This window comes from Maylandia zebra, linkage group LG7, assembly GCF_041146795.1.
Source record: "Maylandia zebra isolate NMK-2024a linkage group LG7, Mzebra_GT3a, whole genome shotgun sequence".
In the NCBI taxonomy this organism is placed as follows: Eukaryota; Metazoa; Chordata; class Actinopteri; order Cichliformes; family Cichlidae; genus Maylandia; species Maylandia zebra.
In genome coordinates, this window is record NC_135173.1 from 44,827,715 (window position 1) to 44,840,617 (window position 12,903).

General features: G+C 38.8%; 1 protein-coding gene across 1 annotated transcript; it reads right to left on the reverse strand.

Moving 5' to 3' along the window:
* Window positions 1-691: 691 nt before the first annotated feature.
* nt5c2l1 (5'-nucleotidase, cytosolic II, like 1) lies at window positions 692-12,664 on the reverse strand. Its single transcript, XM_004538195.6, has 18 exons — window positions 12,503-12,664; window positions 11,368-11,441; window positions 10,576-10,693; window positions 10,369-10,464; window positions 7,313-7,404; window positions 7,134-7,191; window positions 6,924-7,017; window positions 6,778-6,831; window positions 6,619-6,702; window positions 6,159-6,194; window positions 5,962-6,069; window positions 5,814-5,880; window positions 5,545-5,715; window positions 5,417-5,468; window positions 4,849-4,909; window positions 3,046-3,222; window positions 2,865-2,955; window positions 692-2,773 (listed from the first exon to the last, which is right to left on the reverse strand). The coding sequence occupies exons 1-17, from the start codon at window positions 12,559-12,561 to the stop codon at window positions 2,866-2,868; spliced, it is 1,491 nt and encodes a 496-aa protein (XP_004538252.1). The 5' UTR covers window positions 12,562-12,664; the 3' UTR covers window positions 692-2,773; window position 2,865.
* Between the last annotated feature and the right edge of the window lie 239 nt (window positions 12,665-12,903).

Genomic DNA, 12,903 nt, shown 5'->3' on the forward strand with positions numbered 1-12,903 from the left:
CAAACAGCAGGTTCTGGATGCTTCGACGGTGTGATGAGCTCTCTGGAGAGCAGACATGCTGTCATCGTTCAGCCGGGGTGCCATGTTAACCCTGACTGATGATAAAATACATCTAAACTGTGGCAGTAATACACATGTTGCATATATTGTAAAATATTTGCATAATTGTTCCCATTATATGCTTTTAGAAATTCATAACCACAGACTCTTTCACCACGTCTGTGCACTTGGATTTTGAGTCACATTCATTTCCCCCCAAAACACAGAACATATACGTGTTTTAATGGATTTCACCAACAGTATTATGGCTACTCGTGTTTCAAGTTCTCCTTTAATATCATGATAAAAATCATTGCTGTGAATTTTGTTTGCCAAAAATAATGCTGGTGTGAAACTTTATTAATGTCACGGCCCTATTTTGGATCCTGATGGCACTCCTCTTCCTCCTCTGTTTAAGCAGTTAGGCTATTAAAGGAGTGATCAGACGCTAAATTATTTTAAAGACAAACAGTTGTGATTTACAGTTCTCCCATCAGAGAGCGGTGTGGTGGCTATTGTGTGATGCGTAGGGTAGATTTGTATGTTAGTCTGATTTTTGGACAAGTCTAAAAAGGAAATTATTGTATTTTTGGCAGGGAACAAGTTTCCTATTTTATATAATCTCTTTTGTATTTCAGCAACTTTCAAAATATTTGAAACAGGAAGCAATGCTTTATTTTCATATTAAAAATGGGAGCTGGTACATTTGAAAAGAAAAGCAAAACTTGTCGTTTCTCTCGGCTCTTTTCTTTGCTGAGAGATAAATGAAGATGCACAGCCTCTCTGCTGATGTGCTGACCGTGCCCATCATTTAACCCTCTTCAAAGATTCATCCCTGCTGCAGAGAGGCAGTTTAATGCCATCCAAAGGACAGGCGCTGTAGTGCAGAGGCAACTAGTGAATTTGACACAATCACAAAATGCTCGTTATGCTGATGTGATAAATGATTAATGATGAAATGAAAATTTACCACAGCAACAAACTGATCATCAGAGCCTGCTTTAGTTTCACTGAACATCAAATAGCAGCGGACGCCGAGTGTGGGTTATTCTCACAAAATGCATTCATTCAAAAGCAGATTAAACAGAAGCGATCAGCTGATTTGTGCAGGTGAGAAAATACAACAGGGCAAAGCGAACACAATGACTCAAGAAACAGCAACAATAAACACGGGTGACCAACAGACAATGGGCAGGCAGAAATCCAAATAAACCAAAATAGCCCCGATACAAGAAGTGAAATCATCAAGGAAATGTTTATGTGCCTGTTTTGACAAGGAGGAGGAGGAGGGATTGAAAACTGAGCATTGGATTTACCTCTCGTGGCTTATCTGAAAACAATCTGAAGCAAGCAGCGAAAAAACGCAAAAGAGTTCATCTGTGTTAATCTTAAAGCAGCTGAAAGTTTGAAATATTTTTAAAACAATGATGACTTTAGATTAAGTTAGATTCACATTTAATCTCTTCACACACATCATCTTTACTAATGCTCTAAGTAGTTAATAAATAAAATAAAATAACACGATCAGCACATCACTGTGAAGCTGAAGTTTGGCTCCAGAGTGAAGCGTCACTGATGGTAAAGGATTTCACCATTTTCACCATCGTGACACTCTGATAGAAAATTCCTCCACAATCACACATGAGCGCGGAAATCCTACAGTAACAACGGAGAGAAAGTGTGTGTGTGTGTGCGTGTGTGTTCCTGAGATACAGAAGGAGAACAAATGCTAAATGTCCAGGTGCCCTGTGTCCTGCAGAGCCACACATATTTGTGAGTGTGTTTAGGTGTTTGCTCATGGATTGCGTCACATCTGTTTATGTTGGTGCTCTCCATGATGAATGAATACCCAGATGGAGGCTCCTGATATTAACATCTGCTTCTGCTTTCATGTATTCAAAATAAATGTAACTTATTTAAGTTTAACGATCAAGACGAGCTTCTGCAACAGCTGTGAGATAAATGTTTCTGGTATAAAAGTGATGAGAGCTTTTTGGAAGATTAAATATTTGTTTAAGGAGATAAAACTATTCAATATGTTTGTTGTGGGTATAAAAATAAACTCATTCAACCACACAGGAATCAATCCTCAGGTGGGCTGCAGAGGTGATCAGGCACCACCCACTGGACAAAAACTTTAATGCAGAAAGTAAAATCTTTAACTACACGTTATTTTTCCTAAAGTATGCTATATTGCTATATTTTTAAGATTTTGCCTCCTAGTTTAAACGATCTGTTGCTGAGCTTTAAAATAATAATACTTATATTTTTGTGTGAAAAATCACATCTAAAAACTGTGATTGCAACAACTACAAAAAAAATTCTGAATATTATTTATCTCTCTTAGACAAAACTGATTTATATGCTTATTTAGGAGCTTTACTTCATTGAGAACAATAAAAACGGATTTTATGAATGTTTTATTGAACCAATTCAACAGATTATGGAGTAAAGCTCCTTTTTTTGAACATTTAAAAAAAAATAATAAACCATTACATAACCTTTAAAACTAGAAGTAAAAACACTGAGTCTGTTTCTGTTTGAAATCCTAAACTGTCAGCGTGCATGTGGAGCAGTAAGTTAATTTCGTGCTAGTGTGTGCACCTTAGGTTTACAATAAACCCTTCATGTGTGCACGGGTACAAGCAGCCGTCTTCAGTGTGTGAAATGTTAATGACAAGAAGATGCACATTACTCTGTAGCTTCTTCATCCCTGAGTCTGACTCTGCCGTCACTGCAATGGAAGAAACAAATGAACTACTTGTGAACTTTTTAACATGAACAAATGTAGAGAAGAAATACAGTTTATCATAAAGATCTGTTACCTCAGTTTTTGTTTGTGAGAGGATAGCTGTTGAGAGTAAGCGGCGATGACACAAAGTCTGGAGATGCCTCAGAAACAACCTCGTGGGGCATCTGAGAGAGAAAAAAAAAGACTCTCAGGATAAATGATGAAAGAGACAAACATCTCCTTTCTGTGATGTTTGACCAAAGAGGAGGGCTGACCAGGACTGGAGGAGCCATGAAGAGGTAATTGACGGGGTAATGCATCAGATTCAGGCAGGAGGAAGAGTACAGATCTGCATAGCGCATGAGCTGGCTGGCGAACAGCGTCTGCCTGGAGCCGCTGCGCAGGAGGCTGCCCATCTGGCCATATGACATGTCCATCCTGTAGGTCAGCAACTGCAAGTATAAAATAAACAATGCAGTGGCTTAATGGCACACATCACATCGAACATTTTAAATGTTGATGAGTGAAAATATACCAATCTGACTTCCTGCTTAGTCCAATTTAATTCTAAGAAAGTTTACTTTTTTGGGAATAGACTTCTTATAGACAGAGGGAGTCAAAAGTCATAATCTACCTCTGACGTGTTGTTTTAAGGAGATTCGTGTTACGCTCAGGAGCGTGCAGAGGTTTCCCTGCAGTCTTGGAGACCACAGATATTATCTGTTACTCGGTCATTAGTGTTACTGTCCTTCTACAGTTTTCATAGCAGAGTGCAGTTGCTGTTGTGTTGGAAATCATGTTGCACCATGAGTGTCCATGGATGGTAAATTTCCACAGAGGAAATGTGTCAGTGTACAGTTCAAGTCTCTGGCATGAGAGACACATTCCAGGAGCATGTTCATTCTTGCTCATTCAGGGATGATTTCTTGTTCAAAAACAGCTTCATTTTAACCATAAACTTTTTTGTACTGTTTTCTTTTATTCTGTCCTTTTAGCAGTAGACTGTATATGAAAGCTAGACACAACCTCAGGGTCTGAAAACTAAAGCATATTTTGAGGTGCCTTAAACCTGTATTTTTTCCAAAGGCCAGCAGGGGGCATCACCACCAGCTGGCTACAAGTCAGAATGTATAAAAGTCTATTGTAACATGACTCCCTGTTCACTTGATTTATGACCTCAGCAAACACTTTTATTGTTAACACTCATGGTTATAAGTTTTAAGTCATACTGAAAAGTTGATTATGGTCTGGTTTATGGAAAGATTGGGTATCCTTCAGTATGACACACGAATGAGTTACATCCTCAGGTTTTTTTGTAGCCAAACTCACCTTTTGCTCCTCGCTACCACTTTTGAACAGCCTTTGGTGGACTCTGTTCCATCTTTTTCATACAGTCTATGGTACTGGGCGTGTCAGTGTAATCGGGGATTGTAAACAGACTCCGAACAGTTTCCATAAAATACAAATCAGCACATGATTTCAACATCGAAGGCAATTTTATGTCTTCCGTACTGTTAACATGCCAACACCTGTATTTACTATTAAAAAATACACTTATTCTGTGAACCTTAACACTATGGGTGACTTGTGCCAACTAGTGCTGCAACTCGGTGACTGTGGAAAGTTACTCAATACTTTAAAAAGTGTAGTTTTAACCATATGTAGAGCGAAGGAATAGAAACACTGTCAAAGTGGTGAAGTGAACTGTAATGGTGCTGAACGACAGTTATGCTGCACAGACACATTTGGGTTTTCTTCTGCTACAATAGTGAAGCATTGCTATCGTAGTGGTAAATTTTAGAAGTGCATTTATGCATTTAAAATGACATAAAACGTATTCCAGGTATATCTCAGGACATATGAGACATATTTATTTCATGGTGGTGATAATTTAGCTCCCATGCAGGACTTTGAGCTTTCAACATACAGAGAATGAGGCAGAATTTGAATCCAAAAAAGCATTTCTAATACCAGCTGAAGGTACAGTGTAGGTTGTACGAATGCATTGAACTTTACGCGCATCCACAACTAAGGTGTGGAAATGTTTAAAATACTGTGTTGTGGTGTGCAGAGCTCACCTTCATTCTCATATGAATGGAACCGATGTCACGATATTCTTGACTGGTGGTGTCTGGGTGCCTTCAAAAGACACATATAGAAAAATGAACACGTGCTATGTCACTTTATCTAACTGTGTCACATGTAGGAAATGAAAAATCAAATGCAAGTCTTATCAGCATTAGTGTTAGTGAGTAAATACGCAGCGAAGAGTTCTCTCGTTTGGAATCTCAAGAGCTGCAAAACATCAACAAACTTGTTTAATTTCCAGTAAAAATGCATGAATTAATAAAACATTTAAAATCTTACATATGGTTACTGAATAAAATGTTAGTCTATCCCATCTATTCATGACACAAGATGGGATTTTTTTTTTCCAAAACTGGGGCTTGTGGGTGCTTGTGCTCCACCTGCTAGCCACATATAGAACCCTGCACCTTATGAGAACATGTTGATTATTTCATTGGGTTTAACTATTTTAAATTATAGTAATGGTAAAGGCTCACCGATCTAAAAACTGCAGATCTGAGTGCCTTTCAAATCTAAACATATCTACAGGAAATATACCGAAACAAAAAATAGACTCACTTGTTAAGTTCAGCTAAGTAGAGATCAAGACACTTGAGCTCCTCAAAGATATCTGAAAAACCAAGTATTGCATCAAAACCATGACACAACAGTAAAACAGCACACAACGAGTGGATCATTGTTCTTACTTTTCCTTTCCTCCCACACTTGCAGCTCTTTGGTGAGCTCAGGAACGACCAGGAAAGTCTTCCAGCCCTGTCTCTTCTTAGACTTCAGGATGTCGCCAAAGATGTGATCTCCGACATAGAGGATGTCCTTGCCTATGACGCCCAGCAGATCACAAACAATGTCTGAGGATCCTGTAACCAGAAAACACAAGTTAAGCAGCTGAACTGAACAGAATTGAACGTTACTAATAAGGACAAAATAGTCAAAGGAAAACTCAGTGCTGTCTCACCTCCTGAGTAGACTGTTCCATGCTGGAGGTCACCGGTGTATGTCCCGATGCGAAGCTTTCCTGTGTTCTGTGTATAAAAAGGAAACAGATTACTGGAAACTGTTGATGCTCAACATTGTGATGCAACTCTTCAAACACTCTTTCACACCGTGTCCACTTGTCTCAGCACAGTCCCCTCTGCAAAGAACAGCGGCTTTTTGGTGTCCACAACGACAAGGTCGAAATACGAGCGCCAGCTCTTTCTGGGGCTTCCAGGCTGGAAGGAAAAAAAATTTTTTTTTAAATGTCATTCTCATGATTCTCTTTAGAGGACAGAAAGTCCAACCACAGTTGAAGATGCCTTACCTTCACATTACTTTCCAGCAGGTATGTCATGATGACCTTGATGAAGAAGGTAAAGTGTAAAATATACAGTTAGAATGATTTAAAAGGCAGAATGATCATTTACAATGATCTCATAAACATTAACAGGCCGCTTCATTAGGTCTACCTATTCAACTGCTTGTTAATGCAAATATCTAATCAACCAATCACATGGCAGCAACTCAGTGCGTTTAGCTGTGCCAGAACCCAGAGAAGCCAGACTACTTTGAGCCATAAAGGAAACAGTATCTCAAACTTTTGGCTTCAACATTCAGACTCAGAATTTGTTCTCCGAGGAAGGGCCTTGTTGAATATATGCCACAAAGAATTGAGGCAATTCTGAAGGAAAAAGGGGTCCAACCTAGTAATAGCAAGGTGTAGCTGACGATGGGGGCATTGATTTTCCTTTGTAGTTGGAAGGTTTTAGTCATGGCACACTCACCTCGGTGTAGTAGTAGTCACTGTTAGTGGCGAGGAAAACCTTGGCCACCTCTTTGATCCGGGTGAGGAGCACAGGGAGGTTTGGCTGTAAACATTTATACTTTCAGTGTTTCAGTCTGCTAACATAAACTCAGACTGATAATCTTTTCAGTTTACTCACATCTCTGACAACGTATTTCTCCAAATTCTTGGTAGTTAATTCTTTCAAGGATCCCTAAAAAACAGTTTGAACATTTTGTAATTTTGAGAAGTCCACACATTTTCTTTGTGTTTAACGTTGCACTTTGGCGGGTTTTGTGAACTCACCGTATCATGAGTGTAGTCCACGGCATCTCGAACATCCTGGAACATGCTTCTGTACGACATTAGCAAGTCACCGTGCTGGAAACCTTTCAGGAGGCTGGAAGAGTTTAACACAGGTATGGAAGGGACAAAGAGTTTATTCAACAGTGAATATTTCTCCAAGTCTTGGTGGGATGATAGTTTAATATAATATGGATAAAATATGTGACTTACTTTGTGTATCTGGTACATCCAGTAAAGAAGTCAACCAGGCAGGCATAGAGATAAGTCTCTGCAGGGTGCATATAAATCGTAAATTGTTTAGAATGCATAGGAAAATTTGAAAAATTGTAGAAAAGCAAAGACGCTAAACAAAATTTACACAAAGTATAGCAGAGTGCAGGATTTTATACCTGAAAGATTGAAGAGAGTGTTCAGGATGTAAAAGCGATCAGTGTCGTCTCTCTGGATGAACATGTTCGGGTAATATTTGTGAATGTCTTCACTGTGGCACAAAATGATAACACGGATCAATGTTAACAACCCAGATGCACTGACTGGCTGCAGAGAAACAAAAACATTTTTGCAAACGTGCGTGAATTTACATCTAGTTTGTGTAAATTCTTAGCTTTGAACTCACTTGCTTGTACTGACTGCTGCGATTTACAAGCAAAAAAGAAGAAGTTGACAGCCATTTCAGTGAGACAATATAAAGGCCAAAACAAAACTACTCAATTTTGAGATTTTTTTTTCTTCCTTGTCTGTTGGATATCAATGCAAACCAGTGTTTATTCAGTGAGGTAATATCTCATTTTCATATTTAAAAGGAAACCTGATGTTGCTTTTTTTATAACAACAACAAAAAGGTGGGACTTAATTACACAAGTGAGACCGCTGATGTTGATAACTGTTTGTTGACATTGTGTCTATATCTAACAATTTTATGCTGACTTGATTTTTTTTAAAACAAGTTTATGGAATTACAGCCATGTTCATACACATTCCCCTGTTTTCAGAGGCTCAACAGCAATTGAACAAACCAAAATTACTTTATATATAAGAATTGCTTATAATACTTCAATAAAAATCCTTTGCAGTCAGTAACTGTCTGAAGTCTAAAAGTCTAGAAGAATGGATGTCACCAAGTGCTACGTTTCTTCCCTGAAGTTTATTTGGGATTTTCAGTCTGATGATGGCCTTCTTCACTTGCACTGACAGCTCTTTGTACCTCCTGTTGAGAGTTTCAAATATAGTTATGCACTTGGACCAGGACCTCACCTGGCTATGAAACTGTCAGGGAGCCCTCTGTCACAGAAAATAGGGGACTGTGTATAAAAATTACTGTAATGTAATTTTTGAATTTAAGCTGAAAGTTTATAAGTTAATCACATCTTGATTGTTTATATATATATATATATATATATATATATATAAACAATCAATATATATATATATATATATATATTTATATTAGGGGTGCAACGATACACAAAATTCACGGTTCGGTTCGGTTCGATACTTTGGTGTCACGGTTCGATATTTTTTCGATACAAAAAAATGTTCATGCCTTTTTAATTTGTCATTTATTAAAATTATAAATATATATTTTAACTCAAAAGTACAGTTTTTAAATTTAACCCTAACCCTTGTGTGCGTTTTTTATTTTGACAGCGAATGCGCACCTGCGGACCACTTATGTGCAGCCCTGGTTATTTAGCTCGTCATATTGCAGCCACAGAAATTCTTTTGTCCATGAAACCATAAAGCTGCACTTTCTTTTTGCCTTATAGTCTGATTTGTCATAACTTCTCCGTTTTGTGGTAAGCTTTTCTTTGGCTGTCACTTCTTCACCCTGACCTGTCTTATTTGGCTCAGCAGAACTGAAATGCTTTTACACACTCACTCACATAAGCTCAGCGATTCTCTGCGCGATCAACCTCTCACATGTTTAAGCTGTGGGAGATTTCACTTGTCATGTTTGCGTAGTAAGCTAACGATTAATAAGACGATGTCAGAGGAATTGGTGCACAAATTATCATCACTCACAGATCAGTGCTGTCGCTCTCTATACACAGTTCGCACGATTGCAAAGTGAAAGCAAAAAAACAAGCGCAAATTCAAAGGCGACTTCAATATGTCACATATTGACAGTGGCTCACCGATGCCAATGACATAATTACCCAGCTACATTTCTGAAAGAATGCAAAAGCATTGACATATATTTTTCCTACAATAGCCCGACGGGCAGGGAAGAGATAGATTTTGGTAGCCCGACTGAAAAAAATCGCTAGCTCCGGGACGTCGGGCTAGCGATATTGCGAGCCCTGTATCTGATTGAGGAATCACTCATCTTTGGAAAAGAGAGTTTATTACAGAGAAATGTCTCTTTCGAAAATAAAAGCTATACTATCCGCTTCTTCTGGGCTATATTCTCAGCAGCATAAGGAGAATCATGTGCTAACAGCTGTCTAAATGACTCGGCTAAAGTTAGTAGCATGCTTGCTTTTTTTTGTCTGCTTCCACTTGTCTTTGCACTAGGATGATGTCGGCGTAAATGTGCAGTCATATTCGTTGTGTTCCCACTAGTGCTTTCAGGTTAATCTCGTTGAAATGACCTTAACGCCACAACACAGCAAATCTCCGTTAACGAGCTACCGCCAATCGCCCCGTGCATGGGGCTAGACGGCCAACATGTTAACGAGCTAACTGCGCTAACACACTAGTTCCCACCCATGTAATTGAGCATTGCATGGCACATCCAACATACTGTTTTACTTTAGTCCATGACTCGCTTACCTTCAGGGTCATACGTCACATGAAAACCAAAATAATTCCAAACGCCAGATCTGAATGAGGGTGGGGGAGGTCCATGTAAGGAGAGCTTAACTTCTGTCTCGCTAGCTTGCCCTGCGCTCTTCCTTCTGACGACGCTGTCTGTGTTGAGCGCTCAGTGGATCTGCGTTCGACTACTCCGCCTAGGCTGCACTGTCGACCCTAGGCGGAGTAGTCGAACGCAGATTCACTGAGCGCTCAACACAGACAGCATCGTCAGAAGGAAAGTTGATAAAATAAATTACAAATTTTGTATTGTTCGATACATATGCGTACCGAACCGAAAGCACTGTATCGAACGGTTCAATATCGATACGAGTATCGTTGCACCCCTAATATATATATATATATATATATATATATATATATATATATATATATATATATATATATATATATATATATATATGTGTGTGTGTGTGTGTGTGTGTGTGTGTGTGTGTGTGCGTGCGTGCGTGTGTGTGTGCGTGTGTGTGTGTTGAATTCAACTGGCCCAGCCTTGCTTGGGTTTTAGTCTTTATGTTTCTGTCTCTTTCTCTCTGCCTGTCCTCACCTCGATGATCTCTATCATTCCAAACAGTACAAAATAGATTATACAAACATTTTCTTTACTGTATTCACTTGTTTCCAACTTTACCCTTTGAGGAACTGAAAGCCATGACTGCAGACTAATATATTTCCATTTGAGTCCACCTTCAGGAGGTTCCCGTATGTAGTGTCAACCACTAAGCCACTGAGGGGGAGAAAAGGGGAGAAGGTTTATCAATAATAGACAAGAACAAAAAAAAATATAAGAAGAATTGATTGGCTACTTCATTGTAGCGTAAATCGACTTGGAACTAACCGAGTGGGGAAGCTGGGGTCGTACTTGTAGCGCAGAATCTCATGAGGGTATCCAATGGACACCATCCTGTCTCGTATCTGCTCAAAGCCCAAGCTCTCGTAGTCAGGAGACGTATACGCTGCAAGCAGAAATGCACACAGCAAAAGCATGAATACACAATCATCCACTGTTGTGCAGCTTGTTTGAAAGGAAAGTCAGAAACTAAAATGAAGAATTCAGCACAGAGAGTTCAAAATTATGAATGAAGACAACATGTAGCATCTTCAGGGTGATTTAATATTTTATACACATGCTGTAAAAAGTATGATAAGCAAAATATAGTTTAAAAATGAACAAATATAGATTAAGTACCTTATACTTCATTCTGCTCAGGGAAGGGTTTTATCCTTTGTTAAGTAATAATGACTTTATTGGTAGGATACATGGTATCCTGTTGGTATCTAGACCATTATACACTCTATATATTGTACTATAGATAAATAGGTGGCAATTTTTAAAAGTGTGCAGTAAACATAAATTAAACAATCAAGTTAAAGTAAAAGTAAAAATGACGTTATTATACAGTTATACATAAACTGTACTGTTCTTGGCCAAGTGTATCAAATGTAAACATTGTACAGCTGACATCATCACAACACTGCAAACTTAAGGATTTGTAGGTAAATAATAATCCTATGACTCTCTGTGCTAGACACAGTCATGTTCCTCAGAAAGCAAGGAGAAGTACAGATAACTCAATATCAAATAGAATAAATAAAGATGATTAAACTTTTTTTTTTTGCTTCTACTTACTTGCTAGCGTGTAGTCCATGTCGAAGCCATAGCATTTAATATTTTCCAGCGTCAGGCTTCTGTTGACAAACACCCTGTGATCAAACAGAAACACAGCTGAAGGCAGACAGTCATAGAAATTCATTTTTTATGCACTATGGTCAATTTGATGTTTTCATTTATCAGAATGGGTTTCCTAAGGTTCAGTTTGCGTCTTGGCTTTTTGACATCAGGTCTGCCCTGAGATGTGGATTAAATGAATCTTCAAGGGGCAGAAGTCATTTAGTGTGTGAAGCTATGATTTAATTTCTCTTTTCCACCAAAGAAATTCAGAGACTTCCATACTTAGTTTGAACCTATCCTACCCTTGAAGTCCCTCAAGTCAGGGTGGTGCTGGGTGGAGGCTAAAGATGTTATCAAAACCAATGTCATCACAGATGTTTGAAATGACTGCCAAATACTTAACATGGTGTATTTTGAACAACATATTAAAAATAATCATGACGTATTTTTGTCTGTCATGTATTTTCTACATCATTTGCCCCCAGATGCTACCTTTTAACCACACAGAGCAGGGAGGCCTGTCTGCAGCACCAGGATGGCCCAGTCTCAACCTTTCCTGACAGTTCATACATATAGAGTTGCTGTAAATAATTAATCTGTAAGCTCTTGTTCTGTGAATGTGTTTCTCCTGAGTTCCACACAGAAAATAAAAGCTGTCAGCAAGGGAGTGTTTCTGATGCAGGAGCACTTACTGACAGGAAGCAGCTGAATAAGCTGATGATTCAAATAGTTGTGTAGGTTAGAGTGCAAACTTTCAGAATAGAGAAATAGGTCAGAATGTCAGAAAGCACTGGAAGTTGTGGAAATATACCAGTGGATTTTTTAAATTTATTTTTTGCAATTCATTGTCTAACTTATTATATGAGCAACAGTATTCTTATGATGTAAAAATACGTAATTAACTTGTGATCAGCAAAAATGCAAAGAAAGAGCTGAAACTGACGACTTTTCTTTTCTTTTTGTGTTCTTTTTTTAAAAATATATTGTAAAACCTTAGAAATTCTGATCGTGGAAATTCATCTTTAGGTTAAAAAGTGTTTCAATTAGCAGCAGTTTACATATTCGTGTGCAATATTACCCCAGTTGAACTTACTTTTGTTCAAGGCGCCTCTTCTTCTCCTCGGTGGAGATGCTTGTGTCCATTGCCTCCATGGTCCACACCTGCTGATGTGCAGCTCCTCTTTTCAAAGAGGTATTTAAATTCTCAAATGTACCCAAAACTTTGTAGGCGTGCCGCTGAGCGTCTTCTCTGTTTTTGTGCACATGTTGAAACCCCTCCTTTTGACTAAGTGCTCATTAATGACGTAAACGGCCGTGGGACACGCGCACGCAGCCTGCCGCCCCCCTGCATTGACACCCATGGTGCTGCGGAGCTTTCAGCTTGGAGTGGGTAGATTGTGTTATCAGAGGCACACACATGTGCACAGGCTACATGTGTGCGTAACTAATGGGAGTTTTGCTGATGGCTGTCAGTCCCGCTGCGACTCGAGCAGC